We start from the raw sequence: 23,187 nt of genomic DNA on the forward strand, positions 1-23,187 counted from the left end.
GCTGATTTCTGCACTGAAAATTCCCCCAAACCAATGAAATCACAGATCCAATCCAAAAAACAAAAGCAAAAAACCCCAAGTCATGTGAAAGAAAAGGATTAGACTTATTTCATAGGTCTCAAAGGAAATTGAAAGCAATGGGCAAAATTTGCAAAGAAGCACATTTGGAAATTAAGAAGGGGGAAACTTTCTAACAATCAGAGCTATCCAAAAGGAAAAGGAGAGACTTCATAGCATTAGATATCTGCAACTAAAGGTTGAATTATGGTTTGTTGGGTAGGAGGTAGAAAGAATTCTTTTTTTCTTGGAGAGGTTGGACTAGATGGTTATCAAAGTCCCTTCTAACTCAGAAATCTTGTGATCCTATAAATCTTGAAATCTAGTTGCATCTCCTATCTTTCTTCCCCTTCCACAAATGTTCTAAATATCCCAGAAATTAGGATTAAGGGCAGGTAGGTAGCTCCCTGAGCTTGGACTTGTCTCATCTTCCTGAATCCAAATCTAGACTGAGATACTTATTAGCTGTGTGATCCTGGGCAAGTCACTTAGTCCTTTTTTCCTCAAGTTCTCATGTCAAATGAGCTGGAGAAGAAAATGCAAATAACTCTGGTGTCTTTACCAAGAAAACCCCAAATGGAATCAAAAATAGTCAGGCATGGCTGAAACAACTGATCAATAAGGTATACAACCTGCAGCAGCAGACAGGAGTTCATATAGTCCCATCTTCTGTATTAATTGCAGACACCTTGAGGTTTTTCTCCAAATGCTGGACAGTCCCCACTAGGTGGAGATAGTGCCCTAGAGATGCCCCTATTGCTGCCTGCCCAGGGTTTCCTAGGTTCTCAGCCACTTCCAGACTCCAGTGCTCTGTTGCTGTAAGAATAATCAGACTGCCTGTTTCTTTCCTCTGAGGGGGAAGAATCCTGCGGAGGTAGCCATTGGACTATTGGAAACTAGGCTCCCAACTAAAATCCCACCTTCTCCAGGAAGCCTTCCCCAACCTCTCTTAATTCCACCGACTTCTCTCTGCTTCCCATTTCTGATTTATCCTACAGAGAGCTTGTTTTGTGCCTAGTTGTTTAAAGTTGTCTCTCCTATTAGACTGTAAGCTCCTTGAGGGTATCTGTATCCCCTGCTCTTAACAGTGACTGGCACATAGTTAATAAATTGATTGATTGATTGATTATTCCCTAGGACTCTGTGTGTCCCTGTGGTGCCACGCTGACCTATGAGGTTCTGCTTTAAAGTTAGAGCCCGTCCGGTATCCCCCACCAGAGTCCAAATACAAGGGAGAGGAACAGGGCGGGCTTGGGGGAATGGGAGCATCAGCCACCACTGCAGGATTCAGGATTAGGAGGGGTGCCTGAGCAGCATGGAGGTGCAGAGAATACTACAAACAGGGCTTGTCTCCACTTTGCCTTCATCCCGGAGCTGTAATGAAGAGACCGAGGGACACAGGCTGGGCATCAAGGCCCCTGCGGAGCTCGAGGAGAGCAGGAGGCAGTGTGGGGGCAATGGGTATGAGAAATACAGCCGAGGGGAAGGGCCGCAGGAATGCAAAGCTGATGGGGCCTGTGGAAGCCTAGGGCCATCTCCTCCTCTGTAGGGCTCGCCACAGAGCCCGCTTGTTTAGGCTAAGGGGCAGCCGGCCTCACCCAGAGGCAACGGGTGGACAAAATGACCCGTAGAGGATGCCGAGAGGTGAGCCCGGCCTTCCACGCATCTCCCACCGTGGGCGGCCTTTGGGGGACTGGATCGGTTCAGAAATGGAGTCCAAAGGGCGAGCTCTCCATCTCCCAGGCCTCTTCCTTTCTGGGGATAGGAACGGGTGCAGCATTCAGTTTGGAGTCCTCCTAAAGTACAGGCTTCGCTATTAATGTAGTCAGTAAATAAATAAAGGAGGGCTTAAGCTTAGTGTACAGCAATCAGTTTAGAACTACAGGATAATTAACACAGCAGGAGGCTGCAGTACTGTGGAGTCAGGTTTAAATGAGTGAGTTCACTTTCACTGAGGCAAACTTGTTCTACCCCCCGGGGAGCCAAAAATACAGCCATGAGAGGAGCCCGCCGTGCAGAGGCGGCACAGGGAGGGGCTCAGCCCACCCTGGGGCCAGGGCCTGGGCCAGCCAGGCAGGAATATGTGTGCAAAGCTCAGGGCTAAAGCAGGGGGAAAGAGCTGTGAGAAGCCCACCCCATCACGGGTGGCAGCAAGGTTTGCTAATGGGCACAGACACCCCCAAATCCTGGCAGCAGGTCTGATCGATGATGACCCTCCAAGGAGGCTCTCTGGAGCAGGTACATTGGTGTGCACAGCACTCATGTGCTGTGTGTGTGTTGGGGGGTGGGGGGGGTCTGTCCATTTTAGACCTTTTCTAGACAGGGTCAGATACGCTTTCAAACATTCTCCCATATCTATCCCCCCCTTTTTTTTATTCCTTCTTTTATCCTTAGATAGCATGCCCTAGAAGATCCTAGGGTTAGGGTAGGAGGGGGAGTGTGTGAAATAGAGGTGAAGTCATTTAATCTCTTCTACCCTCAGTTTTCACCTCTGTAAAGTGGGGATAACAATGTCCAGGGGGTTGCTGTGATGGTCTTAAGGGCGTATGTGTAAAACAATTTTGAAAAAAATATGGAATTTCACAAATAAACTTTATACACATTCCTTATAACAAATAGGAGACTTTGTGATTTTTATTATTACTACTATGCCTGATTTTTTTTTAAAATAGTATGTTTGGAGTCAGGACTTTGGGGTTTGTTGACCGGCCCAATTTTCACTGTTCTCTCTACCCCAGTGTTCTATGACCTTGATCAGGTCATTTCCCTGACTGGCCCTATTCTCTCCATCCCTAAAAAAATAAAATAATCCCCTCCTGGGATAATGGGAAGGTATTGTGAAAAAAAAAAGTTCTGCAGGCACCTCCAGGGATGGAGAATCCCAATTGGATACTCCTCCAACAGCCGCGAAGTTCCAGATAAGGAGTGTGTGAGAGATGCCTCTCCCCCTAAATAACGTGGGAGAAAAAGCTCCGGAGGAAGTGTGAAAGGGGATGGGGAGAGCAGGAAGATTCCCCAACCCATCAGAGCAGATCCTCTACCGACCTCCCCTCACCCAGCCCCACTTCAGACAGGCTGGATCCCCCTGGGGAGACTGTAGTCCTGTCCTCCCCTCCCTCCACCCCGCCCCAAGCTGGCAGTGAGGAGCCCTGGGCCGAGTCAGGCTGAGCTCTAGGCCCCCAGCTGACCAGGCCCAGGGCCTGGCCTCCCGCGAGGGGGAGGGGGTACAGCTGAGGCGTCCGCACAGGGGGTGAGGGATTGAGTGAGGCAGGCCACAAAGTGTTCTCAGGCTCGCCAGGCCGGGGCCCCTTTCTCTCCATGAGATCATATCTGGGTCAAAGAGCATGTAAAGCCGGGAGACCCCAGCGGTCACACAAAGCCCATTCAGGCCGGCCCCTATTCACTCCCCTCCTCTCCCCCCGGGCCCTGAGCGGCCGCCTTGGACCCCAGCGCAGCGCCTAAGCCCTGGCTTTGATGTCCTCCAACAGAAAACGGCGATTAAATGTTGTTTTAAAGAGGGAGAGCTCGCTGCCCTCCCATCTGTCAAGAGAAAGCTGAGGCAGGAGGGAGAGGCTGGGGGAGGGGCGGCACTGGCCCGCAGGAGGGGGGCAGGGGGCAGGAGAGGAGGTCACTGTTAAAGGAATGACGACCACATCTTGGAGGGATACAGGATTTTTCCCCCCAAGGTGAGAGCCTAACAGAGACAGAAACACTGAGAAACATCCATGGAAGGAGGCACAGCCGAGAAATGTCCCCGAGATTCCGAGGGGAAAACAACACGGAAAAGGAGATGGTCTTACACGAGTGTGTCGGCATTGCCGTCCTCCTTCCTAGGCCCGAGCTTCCCCATCTGGGATCGTCCTAGTGGGCTCCTGAATCAGTTTCTGGAAGCTCGGGGTAAAGTCTTGGGCAGGAGTGAATGGTACCCGCATCCCCACCAGAGGACGAACCTGTGGAACTCGGGGCCGTCTCCATGTAGATGGCGCCCATGGAAAGTGGGGGAGGGCAGAAAACCACCAGTCTTCCCTGGAGAAGAAAGGGAGGACTCCCCCCCCCCCAAGGAAATGTTTTCAGGTGACCCAGAACAACCCATAGGAGGAGCTGGGGGTGGGGAGGCCACTTCTTTCTTGCCCCAACCCAGACTTTTAAAATACATTTTACCGGTGTTACTCCAGAAGTGGGCACGTGGGAAGAAGTCCAGCAAAACTGAACTTGTATATAAAACCAATTCTGATTACAGAGAGCAAATCATGTCCCTGAGCCAGAACAGACCGGCAGGAAGACATGATGAAATCCCTCCGCAATAGATGGGAATCCTAGTCCCCAACACCACGGAGACGAAAGGGTTGGCTCCCCCCAACATTAGCAGCCCAGACTGGTTAGGATTGTCTAAACTTCAGGGAAAAGGAAAGCGAGAGCCCAGGGAGTCTTGTTCTATGGAGCAACTCCGGACAGGAGGGATGCCCATCTTTCTGGCTTGGGGGAGAGTAATTCCCCCCAACCAGTGGGCAGGCAGGGAATTAGTTGGATCTGGACTGTGGCTTTCAGGTAAGGAAGGACTCTAACAACGTAGGACAGGGATTTAGTTGCTAGAGTGGAGGGGGGGGGGGGGTATGGGATATATCTGCAAGCATGGAACAGGATGGGAAGAGGAGGGAGAACTTGGGAATTCGCCTTTGCCTGGACCCCCGTTACCCTGGAAAGCCAGGAAACCATATCCATTGATCTTTCTGGAAATCTTTCATGTTGAGTAATGATGAGGCTAGACTTGAGGTCCTGCTGCTTGATTTGCCTGGTTAAGGCTGCTGTTATCTTAAGTTCTTCACTCCCCATCCCCCATCAAATCCTCAGTCACCCCACAAATAGCCACCTACTCCCCAAGTTTATTATCTATCTTTTGCCTTTGGTTCAGTAGTAGCAGAGCTCTTTAATAAAATGGAAGCTTACTGCTACCAGGTTTGTTACTAGGAAAAAAACACTCAGAACACTTCAAGCCTTAAGTTTGAAGATGAATTAGCTCAGGTCTCCCTTCCCAACCCCCATTACATCCCAGCAAGGGATTGAGGCCCTGCTAGTTCCTCCTTTACAAACTAAAAAAAAAAGGCTAAAGTTGTTTTTTTTTTTAAAGAGAATTTTTAAAAAGTGACAGCCCAGCCAGAGACAACTGAATTAACTTTATTCTTTTTCTAACTGCAGATTCAAGGTATACAACTGAACATTGCTATTTTTCTTATGAGACTTATAAATAAAAATACAAAAAATGTTCACTACAAAAAAATCTACTGTTAGTAGGATGTAAAAAATATTCTCTTTGCTATAGAAGGCACAAACTTCACTTAGTGACACATGGAGAGAGAAAAAAACCTGCAGCAGTAAATTCATTTTTTTCTTTTTTCTTTTTTTTTCTCTTGTCAGAAACACTGAAGTTACAAAGAAACGCGTCAATCTACACGGAACGAAGGCAGATGCGGAAAGCTGCAACCCGGACCGCACAACTTCGAGCGCGAACTGCTTCTGTACTAGGACAGAGAGGACTGGCAAACACGACTGACTGCGGGGGTGGGGGGGTGGGGTGCACGCAGGCGGCAGGTGAGAAGAAGGGAAGGAAGGGAGGGAGGGAAGGAAGGGAGGAAGGGGAGGAAGGAAGGAGGGAGATAGAGAAGGGAAAGGAGGTAAGAGGAGAAAGAGGGGAGGTGAGAAAGACAGATTTGTACAAAAAAAAGGAACCAGTAAAATTGAAGAAACAAAATTGGGCAACCTCCTAAAATTAGGCTAAGAGGAGGTGCTGAGGTAGACATTAACTAGAACATCAATTAATTAAAACACTATTTTGTAATACAGAGCAATCGGACTGGCACTTGTGCTGTCGCGACATAAGACAAGCCATGAAAACGAAAACAAAAAAAACCCCAACAAAATGAAAACAGAACAAAACAAAAAACACCCAAACCAAAAGGCTTAGTTTTGCTTGGTCCAGCAGGGCGGCGGCCCTCAGTGCTATAATTTACATATATATTTATATTTATATATATATATATGGGTAGGATTCCATGGTGTTCCACCATGGATTCTTAACCTTAAAAAGATCATGCATAACACTATGTGAACAAACACTATGATAGACACCAAGAGGTTGGTACCCTGTCTGCACAGTGGGATGGCCCAGGGTGGCCTGGGAGGGAGGCAGTGTCATGCTAGCTGGCCTATTAGCCATTCTCTTCCTGCCCCCTTACCCGTCATCCCACCTTCCAGTTTCTCCTTCTATCCCCCTCTTCTGGCTCGCTCAAGATTTCTTCACCACCACCATTCACACCAAAGCAGAGTTTGTCCTTGCGTGTTGTTTGTTGTTTTTTTCTCCTGAAATATCCAGATATAAGTGCCTCCCTTCTGCCACTGGGCACCCTGTGCCTGGAAGCTTCAGGGCAGTAGAAGGTCCAGGAGGGAGGGAGGAAAGGAGGAAGTAGGGAGTTGGGGAGACAAAAATCGGTCAGGGAAAATAGACCCCAACATTCCCAACTGATCTGACACCTTTTCCCTCTGGGGCACAGTTTGGTCTTTTTCTAAAATTATTTGTTTAAAAAAAATTTTTTTTGTCCCAGATCACTCACATCCTGGTTCCTTTGGATCCTCCTACATCAGGGCTTTATAACATGGTTCCAATCTTCCCAAGGATAGAGCTCAACAAAGGCCACTTCTCACTCCCTAAACAGGGAGCAAGCCCATGGTCCTCCTCCCCTCTCCTGGGACATCCCTGCAGCTGGTTGTACCAATCAATGGGTTCTAGAAAGGTACCATACACTTGTGAGGAATTGCAGCAGTTTTTTTTTCTTTTCTTCTAAACATTGAAAAAAAACTGTTCAGGCACAAAGATTAAACAAGCCTATGTTACATCCTTGGATTGTACTGAATCATGGAGTCCACTGTGCCCCCTTGCTACCCAACAATTATTTCCCCACTTTTACTACCACATCCTTGGCGACACAAAGCAGCAGGGGTTTGACTTTTTTTATCTCTCTCTCCATATATATAGATATCTATATGTATGTACACATATAGTTAGATACAGATATATTTTATATATGTCTATCCTATATGTACATAGGATATTAATGCTTCAAATGATTAAGGGAGCAAATGGAAAGGCAGCACATGAATGTGAGGGGAATGCCACAAGTAACTGAGGAGAATCAAGAGAATCACAGTCTGTGAGGCTAGAGGGAACTCTTTCACAACTTTTCTGGCTTTCTGACTGGAAAAGCTTCACTACAACGCGTAAGGCAGTAGCCAGCAGGGGCTGGCTGTCAGCAATACCAAAGTTGAGTGGAGTAGGGAGCAGGAAGGAGAACGAGAAGAAAAGAGAAAGAAGGAGGGAGGGAAGGAGGAGAGGGAAAGAGAGGGAAGGATGGAGGGAGGGAAGTAGGGGGAGAGAAAGAGAGGATAGAAAGGGTGGAGAGCTGGAGAAAGAGGAGGAAGGGAGGGAGGGCACTAGTGGGAAAAAGAAAATAAAACTCTTGAGAACTGAATGGCAAGAGAGACAAGACTCTCTTCCCCATCCTAGCCCTAAATTCTCCTCCACTCTTATGAAATTCAAAGGCCCAGGTTTGTGTCCTTTTAGTTCTACAAACAGATGGGAAGTTGGTGATTTCTTACTGCTTCTCCTACATTCCACCTTCAAAGCTAACCAGGCAGTGGCAAATTCAGATCTCTTTTTTTTCCTTTTAGTTGTAGGGTAATGGGAGAGAATAGGACACTTAGGAAATAGATTCTACTGTCCTCCAAGCTCCAGTTGTGCCTGGGTTTACATGGGTGGTGAATATAGTGCCAGGCCTATGCAATCATGTTTGTGAAACCCCACAGCTCACTCTGACCCCTTTCTGGCTAACCCTCAGAATTTGCAGAGCCCTGGGGGCATCAGGGAGGCAGCTGGCTCTGATTTAGTACCATCCAATTCTGCAACACCAAATTACTACAATACTGCATGATTTCAAGACACAACTGCACACACAAAAAGCACCCACATTCAGCAGCACGCACACACATTCAGGTATTTTTTTTCTTCTTTTTCCCCATTCACATTGCAAAAGGAAAGGGCAGGGTTCTATGAGAACTGACAAAGGAATTAACAAATATTACAAAAATATTACACTTTGTAAATATCAACTCAACCCTCTCAGCTTTTATGAACTGGGAAGGGGGTACCCAGGTTGAATGGGGAGGGTTTAGAGATATTGGGGGTGGGGGGAGAGGAGGAAAGTAGGCTAATCTTACGGAATAGATTGAATGTTTCTCTACAAAACTGATATCTTTTTTTTTTAATCTTCATTTCTGGGATCTGTAAGACCAAGTGGCTAGTTAGTACCCCCCCTTCCCAGGGAGAGGGGAGGGGTCCGGGGTGAGGAACTTTTAGTGCATTATAAATTTATCTGCCCCTCCCCAAAATGATACCACTCTCTTTTCACATTATAAACAAACATCTGTCCTAGTCACATTTTTCAAGTTTAACTTCTTTTATTTTTCCTTCCGAAAACACTAAATCTTAAAATAACTACAAAACATCATCCTCCCTTGGTCTCTACTCCCTGCCCCTGACCACTGGTATTATCATGTGATTACTCCTCCCCACCCTCCAAATCCTGTCCCCCTAGTTTTTAAGGCCTTCAGATTTGGTGGACGAGGTTGAATGGGGTGGTAGGAGGGATAAAGGCAGGGGGGATGGGGGGATCACAGCAGCACTCCATCCCTCCAACTTCCCTTTATTCTTCATGATCCTCCCCGTCACATACATCTTCCTTAAAAATCACTTTAAAACATAGATAAAATGCAGCCACAACTTTCCCAGAGAAAGACACATAACACACAAACGCGTGCATACACACGTGCACACACACACATACACACACACACACAACCATTGCAAATAAAGCCTGAGATGAAACAGCAGCTCATCCCAAAGCAAACACAAATATTGCCAATGTGCTTTCAAAATTGGGGGAGAGTGAGGAAAGCAGAACAAGATGGGGAAGATGGGGAAAGGAGCAGAAAGAATTGAACAAACATAAGAGGTAGCTTTCAGAAAAAAAATCCCTCCCCCAACCAAAAACAAAAGAAACAAAACCAAACCCCCCAAAACAAAATCTAAGTCTCCCACCAGACTGGCCCAGAAAAAAAATACCAATTTTGGTAATGATAATGCACACATGAGGCTGTGTCTACACAGCTACAATAATCCGAATAATTCAGACCTGGAAGCCTGAATGAGTTGAAGTAGTGGAAAGATGGGCTTTTATAAGAGAGTCTGGGGCATGATTTAAGTGGATGGGTCTTGCAGGTGGCCCAGTTTCACCATCTGGAAGCTCTGCCATTCTCATAAAGGCCAGGCCGGTAGGTGAGTTGACTATTTTAAACCCCCAGAGACTCCCATGTGAGTCCTCCCACTCTCTCCTGATGTTAATAGGCCTTTACTCTCCCATCCTGAGCATTGCATCCCTTGGCCCCTTCAGGGGCTTGGGGGTGGGGGGAAGGTGGGCAGGAGATAAGTTGTAGGTGCTATGGAGATGGAAGATCCGCAGCCAAAGTTTGTAAAAATAATTACAGCTTTACACAAGAAAAAAGACCACCTTCTGCCCCTAAAAAAAAAAACAAAACACACACACACAATAAAAACAAATCCACACATACATGGGGGGAAAGCTCATGAGGTCACAAAAAACTGAGGTAATTCAAGTACAATGTGCTAAACGCAGAGAGAAAGAGAATGGGGGCAGGGGGCCATGAAAAGAAGCAAAATGCAACTTGAGACTAAAAAGCCTCCTCTTCTATTCCTTGGCAGATTTGGGGGTGCAGCAGGTAGGGGAAGCAGACCAGGATCATCTAACAATGAGGGGCCAGGGCTTTTGTACCCCAGTATTGTCCTTCCTGGTGGATCTTGGGAACTGCTCCCACAGATGCCTAGAGAGCTGTTCCTCTGTCTTCCTGCAAATCTAGGAGACCACAAGACCCACCCACTATCCTCCTCCTCCAGGTGTGGAGACTCCTTAGGCTTAGGGATGGAGTAGGGATGTCCACTAAATATTTCCCTTTCTGTATAGACTGTAAGCTCCTTGAAGGCAGGGATCATTGTCTCTATCTTTGTTATATCTAGCGCCTAGTACTGTGCCTTGCACATAATAGGTGCTTAATATTTGTTCTTCAACAGGGCTGTGTGTCCCTTCCCCAATAAAAACTGGTTGTAAGATTTTGTGTGTCTTGTTTCCTTCTCCCCTGCACCCCCTTTTCTAGAGGCAAGGGGCTAAAGTGATGGCAGATTGGGGTTGGAGTAGCCTGATGTTTTATTTTTTGCTCTTAGGAAGCAAAGTGGAGAAGTGAGTGGGGAAAGGCCTGAACTCTATGTCAGAGACAATTGTTCCTAAAAGAGCACTGGATAGAAAGGGTGCCATTTTACCAATGGAAGTCTTGGTATATAAGGGGTCTTCTAGAGGCTTTGGGTACTGGAACCTGGACATGGCAGTGTGGGCCAGAAGGTAGGAGACAAGTTCCTATCAAAAATAAAGGACTACTAAATATAGGGAGAGAAAGAAGAGAGCAGGAGAGAGAGACAGAGAGAGAGAGAGAGACAGAGACAGAGAAGAGAGGAGAGAGGAGAGAGGAGAGAGGAGAGAGGAGAGAGGAGAGAGAGAGAGAGAGAGAGAGAGAGAGAGAGAGAGAGAGAGAGAGAGAGAGAGAGAGAGAGAGAGAGAGAGAATGAATATGTGTTGCCTGGGGGAAGCGGCAGGACCCTAGCCAACTAGCATTGTTATTTTACAGCAGATGACAAAATCCATCTATACTGTCTCCCCTGACACCCCCAACTCCAGATTTGAAGCCTCCCACCCAGCAACCGCTGTCTGAGGGGAGTTAAGACAGTGGTTATGTAGAGATCAATAAGCCTGCCTAGCTCTGTTCAGATGTATCCCACTCCCACTAAACTTGGCTCCTGGTCAAAGGAAGAAGGATTCAAGGCAAGGGTGACAGGGAAGAACACAAAAACACCAACAAAGCAGAATAAAACACACACCCTGCCCCCCATGAAAAGTACTTAGACTGTCCCAGAGTGGGCCACACCGGTGACCTGGGGCGTCTAGCCCCCTGGCATGAGCCCCAAGAGAGAATCTTGTATAGACATCAAGGTCAAATATAGTCATAAACCCAGTCCTCTTTTTCTTCTTTCCCTCGTGTGTGTGTGTGTGTGTGTGTGTGTGTGTGTGTGTGTGTGTGTGTGTGTGTGTGTGTGTGTAGTCCTTCAATGATTTCATCTCTCTCTCTCTCTCTCTCTTAAAACCTTCCATTTCCTCCTCTTCCTCCTCCCCGGCAGCCCCTTTCACACATAACACAGGTAGAGGTAAGTCTTCTCAATCCTCCAGTCAGGTGGGATCTCCTCAGGCTTGTGGCCCTTCATGTGCTTCTGCATGGATGAGAGGCTGGGGCAGTATTCGGTGCAGATGGTACACTGGTAGGGGGAGGCTCCATTGTGTGTTCTCAGGTGTTTAATCATAGCTGAGTAGTCCCGGGAACGCTGGTGACAGAGCTTGCACTCAAAGGGCTTCTCACCTGGGAGGGGACAGAGGGACATGGATCAGATGCTCCAAGAGACTCTGTCCCTACCTTCCACTCTACAGTTTTTCAGAAACCTCCCTCCACAGTAGAGGTGTCTTCTCTTCCTTCCTTCCCACTGAAGGGAGGTGGAAATCAAGAAAGGCACTAGGGAAGGAGGGAAGGACCTAGGGGTCCCACTCCCTAGATTAAAAGACTTCCCAGGCCAAAAGATGGGGTGAGGTAGGGTTGAGGAAGGGGATACTCTAAAGGAAGAGATGGAGGAGCGGGAGAACGAAGAGGATGAAGATCATGGCTATTCAACCTGTTTAGACCCTAGCAGATTCAGCAGCTTTCCTTCAGAGTTATCTGAAGTCCGGGAGACCCTGATACTGGTCATCCAGGAGACATAGAGGAAAGGGACCCACCTGGACAATGTTAAGCCCTATCCAAATTCCCCTGTTCCTCTCCTCTGCTACAGTCCTCTGGAGCTGAGCTGGGGATCAGAGGGAAACTTGCTTCAATACAGTAATTAACTGGCCAGCTGTCTGGATATTGATACTCACTCTGTGCAGAGGACCCACAAATAATGAAGTAATGAACAGCCAAAGTGATCTAACTATCGATCTGCTATTTACAATAGTTACCGCCAATGCATTTAATGATCTGCCAACCCAAGCCACATCTTGAGCAAAGGGCTGTAGGAGCCTTGGGACTCTGTTGGCCTTTGGGTTGCCGTGGGCACCAGCAATGAGGATTTCCTATCATCCTCTCCAAGTATTAGGCTCTGCCTGCTTAGAGCTCTAAAAGAAAATAAACAGGAGATTTGAGCTGTGGACAAGGCTTTCTCCTATCTTTCTGAATCTTTCCATAGACAAATGGACTCCCGAAAGCCAACAGAACCATCCAGAGGTCACTGAATCACACTCTCTGCCTCTGGACTAGTCAGCCCTTCCAGTTCCTATGACAGATAAAAGGTCTCTCCTGTTCAGAGAGAAGAGATGACAAAGACTTTCTAGCTGACATGGCTGTAATGCTTCTTATCTCTGGAAGGAAGAATTTTTAAAAAAAATTTAATTCAACCTCCCTCCAATCTTCCTGATGAAATATGGACTGCTTCTCTTCATTCCAAAACAAAAACTGCTGACCTTCCTGTACAAAACAATGCTTATTTTTATCTCAATATGTCCTGTCCTCAACCTAACCTTTGATTATCTTAGGCTTAGTCAAACTCATCCATCTTGACCCCTGAACCTCAGACCTAAACTCAATCCTCAGGCTAACCTTCAAACTAGTATTCAGTTCAGCCTTAATTCATCTTAACTATTCACTGTATAAACCTTCCACTGCTCACCTGAACTCTCCTTTCTTGCATCTCTCTCAAGAGGGCCCCCCTCCTGCCAAGACTCACTCTAGATCTATCCACCAATTCCATTGTGCTCCCTGGAATACCTCCTTCATAAGTAAAAAGCTTGCTTTCATTTTAGACCTTCATCACTTCTCCCATCTTTTTGCATTTGCTGAGACCTGGCTCCTTCCCGATGACATGGAACCACTGGTTAACCCTTCTAACACTTGCATTTCACTCTTTAATCTGCCCCTCCCAATTCATTGGTTGTCAGAGGAGTCAGAATATTCCTTGTCCTGTTCTTCCTGCTCCCAATTTCCAGGGTCTCACTTTACCAGCATCACTCATTAACCTCTTCCTTTGACATTCGTTCAATTCATATGTCACCCAACCAAGACTCTAGTAGCTGTTATCTACTGATCCCCAGGACACTCAACCTTTTTCCTCAATAAATTCCATGCCAAATTCACAGTCCTCTCTTCCCCAACTCCTGTCTTTATAAGACACTTCAACAGATTGATTGATACAAATCTATATGTTAAATATGTATAGACACAATTCCTCAAACACACAAACATCCCTTTCCCTTAATTTACTCACTTCCTGTGACCCATTCCACCATCCCACCTAAATTACACATAAAAGTGGTCCTATCCTCACTCTTGCCATCACCCTTAAGTCTTCCACTTTAACATTCATGAATTAGGAAATTCTTTTATCTGATAATTTTTTATCCTTTCATCTTTTCCTCTGTTTATATCTCCTAAATTTGTTCTTCATTTTCTCAGTGACTTTCAATTTCTCCTCCTCTAAGTTATTTTCTAGACCAACTTTGGTCAAGGTTTTAGAATTCAAGTGTCCAGAAGGCAAATTCAAGCTCTGAGGAGGGAGAAAGTGCTTGCTTCGGGAATCTGGACAGGGGGCAGGGCATGTAAAAAATGTCCTCAGGGACTGAGAAGATGGAGAATGGAGCAGCAACCTGAGTGCCAGCTGGGCACTTGTGCCAACACTTCACCAATGCAGTTCTAGACCATCACCCTTGCATTAGCTGCACTCTCTTCCCTTTTCTATCTTGAACCTGTGAAGAATGAGTTCTATTCTGCTCTATCTTCTACTTAAAGGTCCCTTGCCCCTTCATATCATCTATCTTACATACCAAGCCCCAGTCTTAGATTACACCCACCATCCACTGTTTTTATTCCTATTTATTCATAGGGTGCCAAATAAAACTAGAGAAAGTCAGGAAACTCTACTGACTCATTTACTACAAAATTTGTTACATCATCTCAGATAGGTCCTCACTGTGGCAAGACAATCCTTTTCAAATTCCCTAATAAATTCACTATCTCATTCATTGTACTCAAAGGTCAGAGAAAGAAGTATTCAAGGCAAGAGTGGCTGGCAAGATCATTATATACTATCAAGCAGAATAGAATAATACCCTCCCCCAAATCACAAACTCTCACAGAGCAGAGAGAAGAGGTAGGTCACACCTGTGATCTGGGACATTTAGCCTCAGTGGCTTTCTGAATCTTTTTGTCCCTCCCTCAAGCCCTCTAATGCTCCCTTTCCTCCATTCTCTCAGCTAAGAACTTTGTCTCATGTTTCACTTTAAAAAATGGAGCCATTAGCTGAGAACTCCCTCTTCTACCCTCCTACAAACACACATCACTTAGATGCCTTCTGCTACTATCTCCTCCTTCACCTCTGTCTTACATGAAGAAGTGGCCCTTCTTTGCCAAGGCAAATGTTTCCATTCCATCCTGTCTTCTTTAGCAGATTCCCCCCCCACTAATCATCTCAACTGTCACTCATCTTCAATCTCTCCCTATCTACTGGCTGCTCTCTTGTTGCCTACAAATACATCCATGTCTCCTTCATACTCAAAAACCCCTCACTATTTACCCACCCCCACTGTGATTGTACATCTCTCCTCTCTTTTATAACTGAATTAACTCCTTCAGAAGGATATTTTCTCAAGGGGTTTCCAGTTCCTTTCTTCTTAATCTCTTAACTCTCTGCAATTCAGCTTCTAACTTAATCATTCAACTAAAGATGCTTTCTCCAAAATGACCAGGGATCTCTTCATTGCTAAATTTAATGGCCTTTTCTCAACCTCCATCCTTCTTGACCTCTCTGTAGCTTGAGACACTGAGGATCATCCTCTTCTCCTTGATACTCTTTTCCCTTTAGATTTTTATGACACTGCCTTCTCCTAGTCCTCCTGCTACTTATCTAATTGCTTATTCACAGTCTCCTTTACAGGATCTTCATTCACATTGTGCACGGTGCTGGCTCCTCTTCTCCGGACTTCCATTGATCAATGATCATTTCTTGGCAGATGATTCTCAGATCAGTTTAAATAGCTCTAACCTCTATCCTGATTTCTAATCTCGCATCTCCAATTGCCTATTGGATCAAACTCATCACATCCAAAATGAACTTATCTTTTCCTACAAACTTTCACTTCCTACCTTCTCAGCTGAAGGCATCATCGTCCTCCCAATCATTCAAGTTCTCTAGCAATCATTGGCTGTTCACTTTGTCTCATACACCACATCCAAATCGATTGCCAAGTCCTGCTGATGCTTTCACATCTCTTATAAGTTTCCCCTTCTCTGTTCTGACACTGGCACCACCACAGAGCATAGCCTTCAGCATCTCACATCTGGACTATTCCAATAGACTGCCTATTAGTCTCTCTGTATCATTTCTCTCTCTATTCTGGCCTATCTTCCACTCAGGTATCAAAATGAACATCCTCTCTCTAAGGCATAAGTCTGGCCATGCTATTACTATGTCTACCCTTTATTCAATAAGCTCCAGTGACTCCCTATCACTTCTGGGGCCAAATATAAAATCCTGAAATTATCTTTTAACCCCTTCATAACCTGGTCTTTTTCTATTTTTCTAGTCTCCATGAACTCACTCCCCTCCCCATCTTCTAAGATCCAGTGACACTGGCCTCTTTGTTCCTTGTATAGGACACTCCATCTCTCAAATGGGGCATTTTTACTGCTAATCCCCATATTTGGTACTCTTTCTCCTTATCTCTGCCTCTTGGCTTCTCTGGCTTCCTTCAAGACTCAGATCCTTCCTTCTTTAAGAAGTTTTTCCTGGTCCTCTTTTTAAAAAAATTACTGGGGTGGCTGGGTAGCTCAATGGACTGAGAGTCAGGTCTAGACACGGGAGGTCAGGGGTTCAAAACTGGCCTCAGATACTTCTTAGCTGGGTGACTCTGGGCAAATCATGTAACCCTCATTGCCTAGTCTTTACTGCTCTTCTGCCTTGGAATCCCAGTACATAGTATTGATTCTAAGATGGAAGGTGAGGGTTAAAAAAAATATATTTATTAGGTCCTCCTTAATCCTAGTGTCTTCCCTCTGAGATTATCTCCAGTTCCTTTTTGTACATAGTTGTTTGAATGTTGTCTCTGCCATTAAAATGTACTTTCCTTGAAAGAATGTCTATAATTTCAATCCAGTCTTAACCAAGACCTTTTGTCTAGCCTCAACTTATTGAATTTCTATTACCTACCAATCATTACCACCCAAACTTGGGGCCCCAGACCCCCGCATCTCTCCTCCCCAACCTCCCTATCTCCCCTCCCAAGGGGATGACCCTCAGTACCTGTATGCACCCTATAGTGGGTCTCCAACTGGTGCTTGAGGCTAAACTTCTTTCCACAGCCGTTGCACTCATAGGGTTTTTCCCCTGTGTGGATACGCTTATGGCTCTTGAGCGTACTCTCATCCCGGAAACAGCTGCCACAGAACTCGCATTCGTATGGGTGGTCACCTGTAGGGGCACAAAGGGTTGTTGTTTAGTTGCTTCAGTTGTGTCTGACTCTGTGGTCCCATTTGGAGTTTTCTTGGCAAAGATCCCGGAGTGGTTTGCCCTTTCCTTCTCCTGCTCATTTTACAGACAAGGAAATGGAAACAAACAGGGTTAAGTGGCTTGTCCAAGGTCACACAGCTAGAAAGTGTCTGAGGTCATATTTGAACTCGGGTCTTCCAGGCTCTGGATCTGGCACTTCATCCACTGTGCCACCTAACTGAGCTACAACAGCAACATTTTCTTATCTGATCCTTTGGGGACAATAGGAACTGTAGACAGGGAGGAAGAAGGGCAGAAGGAAGAAGATAGCTTATTACTGTCAACTGTCCAAGAATACTTAAGGTGCCATCTCTGTTTACATGGACCCAGTTCATACTTTCTCTCTGGGACATGCCCATGAGTATTTCACCTGTACTTTATTTACTACAGAATGTACTTCCTTCCCAGAGTCCCTGGAAGGCTATATGAAGGAAAAATGAGACGGGTCCAAAAGGTAACCAGAATAGAGACTTTTAGAGAGGGGTAGCTCTGGTTCCCATGGAGAATAATTTTTAATAATAAATTCATGCTCCTGTTATCTACATAATAGCAAACATAAACATGACATAGTAATATAATATCAACATTTCTATTGAGCTTTTAAATGTATAAAGCACTGTTCTAGAAGCAGTCAGTGAATTATTCCCATTTTACAAATGAGGAAACTGAGGCTTATGGAAATTAAGTGACTTGCCTGTATTAATAAAGTCAGAGCTGAGATTTTTACCAGAACTGTGCAACTCCATGCCAGTGTGTCCCTACTTCATGATGCTACCTTTCCTTAAGTCCTTTGTCCCTTTAGCTAGGTAGCTCAGTGAATAAAGGTACAAGACCCAGTTCGAGGCAGCCTTGAGTTCAAATTCTGCTGGGTCGCCACAGACAAGTCACTATATTTTCTAAGTCTTGGTTTCCTCATCGGTAACATGGGGTTCCCTCTCTCAAAGAGTTGTGTAAAACATTAAATACCAGATAAATGATAGCTATTATCTAATTTATCTATTCCCCCAAGCTGATGAGATAGCTTAGGTTATGAGTTCTGGGTGAAAGATTCGCCAGCCCATTACTGCCCTCAATCTCATGAGATACCTCTTCAGTCCAAGAATTCAAATACCTTGTCTTGGGATTGAAAGCTCTCCATAATTTAGTTGCAACCTAGTTTTCCAGGCTTTCAAATCATTTTTTACTTATGATCTACACTTTGACCTACTAAGCTGTTCCCCAAACTCAACATTCCATTTCTTGGCCCCAAGTATTTGTCCACAGTCACTGACAGGTGCTCCTTGCTCACCTCCACCTCTAGGAATTTTAGCTTCTTTCAAACTTTATTTAAGGTGCCACCTCCCACAACAGACCATGACTGCCCCAATTAATATCTTTTCAACCCTCAAATTACCTGTATACAGTGTAATTTCTTAAAAGAATGGAAGATTTTGAGGGCAGGGAATATTTCTTTTTATTTTTTAAATTCTGTGTAACAGGTGCTTAAAAATTATTTTCATGCAAGTGTAGTCTCCTCACCAATCCTGTCAGCACCATTCTCATCTCCTCTACCACTTGACCCTCTTTGGTACCCTAGCTGGTCAGAAGAGCGGGTCTAGGGTCTTAACAAACTTGGGATTTTGTTCCACTGATAGGGCCCTCGCAGGATGAAAGGTGAGAATTCCAGCTACTTACTTATTACGGGAGTGAAGGAGCGGACAATAAAGATAGATTGATCACCCCAGACTTTGTTCATGAATATTTAAATATCGCTGATTCGTCTTGTCACTGTAATTACAATTTCTCTGGGCTGCATCTCCAACAACCACAGTTTATGGTAAAGAATGGCCCTCTGTATTTCACTTGTCCCTCTGCAGATGTGCGGGGCTGCCAACCGTGTAATGTCCTCTGCATTTCATACATTTTCTTCAGCTGCTGAAGGTTTAAGTCATCCACAATGACCTACGTTTTTTCATTATTCCCATGTCAAACTGCACTCGTGCCTGGGCATAAATTGTCCTTCTCGTTATAGACTCACATGCCTGCGCCTTTACTTCCTCTTTAAAATGATATTTTACTCTCTTTCCCTCTCAAATGTTTCCCTCCCCACTCTGCTACCTCAGGCCTCTAACCAAACCTCCCCTCCCAAATTAGGATTTCCATGTCCACATAAATCCTCATCCCTTCTGATGATTCGAAAGGGTTTTTACAGCTCTCTGGGGAGTGGATGCTGAAGCTTGCTCATTCTCACGTTGTCTCTGGTTTGTGGGAGACGTCATGAAAAGAACACGGAGGACTTGGAGAAGGAGAAGGGAATGGAGACTCTTATCCAGGAGTAGTAAGGGAGGCTGGGAGAGCAGAGAGATCCCTCCTATACCCCCTTTGACCCCGGGCAGGTAGCAACTGATGGGAAGGCAGGGCCCCAGGGAAGTTAATGACATCCAAGTGATTCCTTCAAATGTAGATTTAAGCGCTGACCTAGGTCTAGGCATGGGCTCTTAGCCATTTTGTATGTTACAAACCCCCTTGGACAGTCTGGTGAAATCTGTGGATCCCTTCTCAGAATTGTGGGTTTGTTTTTTTGTTTTTGGTTTGTTTTGTTTAAACTGAAGGAAATGCTCCGTTTCAGCAAGAGGTTAGTAGAAAAAAAAATATGTAAATTTTTTCCCATCCAAGTTCATGAATCCCTTGAGTACCCCAGACCAAGGCAGTGAAATATCCCCATAACCCCTTCCCTGGCTAGGGCTAAATTAGTCACAAGTACTCTCGACTCCCTCAAATTTAAAGGGAGTTTGGGCCAATTAATACCCTGGCACTCACCGGCTGTCTATGTACATATACATATATGTGTCACATAGAAAGACATTGCCTATAAATACATATATGTTTTTCTGGGTGACATTGCCTTTCTGTGTCTGCATGTGTGGCTATACGAATGCTGCTGTCTTAAATCTAACTCATCTTCCATGAATCTCCAACCATTAGAGCTTTAATCAAGGATTCAGCACCCTCATTAAGATATAAATAAATTAATTAAATAAGGACCATGAAGAATCCCAATCAGGCCAGTAATTAAAAGTCATTCGAGGCCACTCAGCAAGGACCTGCCAACTCATATATTTTTCCTCTGGAGGCCATGATAGTTTAAAAGAAGGTGTGTATGTGTGTGTGTGTGTGGGGGGGTGTTAAGTCTGAGTTGTGCATCTGTTTGGATTTTAGTGAATTCAATTGTGAACAGGATTGCATGTCAAATGACTTTAAATATGGAATCTTTAGTCTAGGGGAAGAAAAAAGAAGGTGCCTGGGGAGTGGGGGATATGGAGGGAGAAGAGACACAGGAGAAGAAGGAAGGAGGAGAAACAGAGAGAGAGAAACTGGGGTGGAGAAGAGGAGGGAGGGGGAAGTTTCAAGGAACCAAGAGCACCTGGCCTGAAATCCTCTCTCCCGGAGTTAATCGTGTCCGAGTCTCCATAATGTACACAAAACTGGCTGCAGAACTAAAAATCCAATTTGTGGTATGTTGATTAACTCCGTAGCCTTCTTAATGAGCTTGACATTAAGTGCAGGACAAACGAGACTAATTAGAGCCCCCTCTGGCCTGCACAGTGCACCTGTGACCCCCTGCTCTTAGATCTCGTTACCTGATGGTCTCACTAGCAGGGTCAGTCCCAGTCCCCATCCTCCCTGCCCCCACCCCTTTCATTTCCCTGGCCCTTCCCTCCCACCCCCTTCCTTCTGCACAGCTGAGAGTTTATTATATGATGAGCCGTGTGAATCAGGGATCCATCAATGCCAAGAGCTCGGCTGGACTAACCTACCAAACACAGCTGCGGACGCTAAACACACAGCCCCAGCAGCAAATGGGCCGGGAACAACAGAATATTAATGAGGCATTGTGCGTACGTGTGTGTGTCCGTGTGAGGAGACATGTCCATGCACACGGGCCCATGCCTGTGTATCTAGTTACCTGCAGGTGCTTTCGTGGGTACCAGGGGATTGCCATTTTAAGGCAGGGAGAGTCAGCAGGACTTTCCTTTGAGCCCCCTTCCTCTTGCAAAGTTTCTCAGAGTAGGTGGGATGAAGGCTTTTCCTTCCCCAAACCTTTGTCTGGCAAGAGCCTAGGGCCCTCGTGCGGAGTCTGCCAAAGCTGAAGGATGACCGAGAATAAAAACCGAAGCCAGCACCCAGAACACCAGGAGCTGCTAGGCTCAGCCTCCAACCCCGGGGTGGGAGCCTCTGCAAGTGTGGAAGGGAGATCTGTCCTCTTCCACCCACAATTGTGTCTGAGCACAGGCAGACCGAAAACCAATCCTGAGCCCCACAACACCATGCTCTGAGCTCAGAAGGGAGCACAGACGGGAGGGTGGGCTGCTTCTAGTCTTTGGACACATCAGGACTCCACCTACGCCAAGGATCCCTTCCATCCACCCAGGGGGACCTAGAGGGGTACCCACAACCTGCAGTTGTGACCTATGTAATCACAAGGGGAGCTTTATGCCCACAGCCTTAGGTCTCCACTTCTGTCCCTGACCTAAACTGCTGGATCCCAGAAATACACATTTATTGATCCAACCGTAAGCTCTAATCTTTGCAGATGTGAATGGAAGCTGAGTGTGACATCTCAAATACTCCCCAGTGATGAAGCTAAGGGGGATGGCAAAGGCTAAGAAATGAAAACGATTGTGTCCCTTAGTCATCCAGAACTCGACATCTCTGGCCACTTATTTCATGGGCAGCTAGGTGGCACAGTAGATAGAAAGCCAGGCCTTGGGTCAGGAAGGCTCCTCTTTCTGAGTTCAAATCTGGTCTCAGACATTTCCTGCCTGTGTGACCCTGGGCAAGTCACTTAACCCACCCTGATTCAGTTTCCTCTTCCATAAAATGAGCTGGAGAAAGAAATGTCAAACTATTCCAGTCTCTTTTCCAAGAAAACCTCGAATGGGATCATCACAAAGAGTCACATGTGACTGAAAAAATGCCTAAACAACAACCGACTTCCCATCGAGATGATTAATTTCTAATATTGTATAATTTCTATTTCTAAGTACAGCTTTGTTTCTAATGGAGGCTTTGTCTGTGTTTCAAGCCTCTTGGCTCATTTCTTTGATCTGACATTCTCTTACATTCCCTGCCCCAGAGCATCTTGTAAATTGGGATAGAGATTGTGAGCTCCATCTTCTTTGGTAAACAAAAACGAGCTTAAGCCAAGTATGTCTGCAGGCAGCAGGACAGTATCCTTGTATCCCCCGCTGAAATAAGCTATGGAGGCCCACACATCATCTCTCTGGATTCACATGAACCGTCCCCCGTGTCCACAGGGCCCCCCTGCCTTTTACGTGCCCCCCATCTTCCCTTCTACACCCAGTTCAGGTGCTGCCCCCTCTAAGAAATCATCCTGATCCCCCACCCTCGCTTCAGACATTAACCTTTTCTCCCTCTTCCAATATTTACTTAGGGTAGACCATGATTTTACCCCTCCCACTAGAAGGGGAGCCCAGGAGGTGGGCAGAGAATGTTTCACCTTTGTCTCCCTATTCTCAGTAGCTACCCATAGTAGGTCATTAATATATATTTATGGAATTTAATTGAATGGGAGAGCTAGGCCTGGCAGCAGAAGAAATTCGGGGCTGCCACAACTAGGAAGCATTTATCGGGTACTCCTGTCCGAGCCACTCCAGGGAGTCATTCCCCTGAGAGGCTGAGAGGTCGTCAGCAGGCACATGCCTCCATTCAACCAAAGGCACAGATTTGTCTCTGCCCTTCCTCTCTCCTTCCTTTCCCTCCCCCACGCCAAGCACCAGCCACACAAACACGAGTGGACACAGTGTGTCTCTCTTGCACACATAATCCACATCATACACATATCCAACAGATGCCTGGTCATATACCTGGACACAGAGAGGGGCAGAATCACAGCCACAGAATCTAATCATTGGAAAGGACTTCAGAGGCCATTTAGGATGTCATATTTTTACAACATTTGTCGTTGTTGTTCTTCAGGCATTCAGTCCTATAGGATTCTTTGTGACCCCATGAACCATACTGTCCATGGGGTTTTCTTTTTTTTAAACCCTTACCTTATGTCTTATAATCAATACTGGGTATTGGTTCCAAGGCAGAAGAGAGGTAAGGGCTAGGCAATGAAGGTTAAGTGACTTGCCCAGGGTCACACAGCTGGGAAGTGTCTGAGGCCAGATCAGCTGCTCCATCCATGGAGTTTTCTTGGCAAAGAGCCTGAAGTAGCTTAACATTCTCCTCTCCAGTGGATTAAAGTAAACAGAGGTTAAGTAACTTGCCCACAGTCACACAGCTATTAAGTGTCTAAGGCTGAATTTGAACTTAGGTCTTCCTGATTCTAG

At 45.8% G+C, this 23,187-nt stretch overlaps 1 protein-coding gene across 5 annotated transcripts in view; it reads right to left on the reverse strand.

The window, feature by feature from the left end:
• Positions 1 to 5,211: 5,211 nt before the first annotated feature.
• Positions 5,212 to 23,187, reverse strand: part of ZBTB16 (zinc finger and BTB domain containing 16) — a 274,688-nt gene continuing 256,712 nt past the window's right edge. For all 5 annotated transcript variants that reach the window (XM_056794365.1, XM_007494765.3, XM_007494763.2 and 2 more), the window contains exons 6-7: positions 16,604 to 16,771; positions 5,212 to 11,643 (exon numbers count right to left, since the gene is read on the reverse strand). In XM_056794365.1, the coding sequence (XP_056650343.1) occupies positions 11,414 to 11,643; positions 16,604 to 16,771 (398 nt within the window). In that variant the 3' untranslated portion in view covers positions 5,212 to 11,413. The remainder of the gene's footprint in view (positions 11,644 to 16,603; positions 16,772 to 23,187) is intronic.

This window comes from Monodelphis domestica, chromosome 4 (assembly GCF_027887165.1).
Source record: "Monodelphis domestica isolate mMonDom1 chromosome 4, mMonDom1.pri, whole genome shotgun sequence".
Classification (NCBI taxonomy): domain Eukaryota; kingdom Metazoa; phylum Chordata; class Mammalia; order Didelphimorphia; family Didelphidae; genus Monodelphis; species Monodelphis domestica.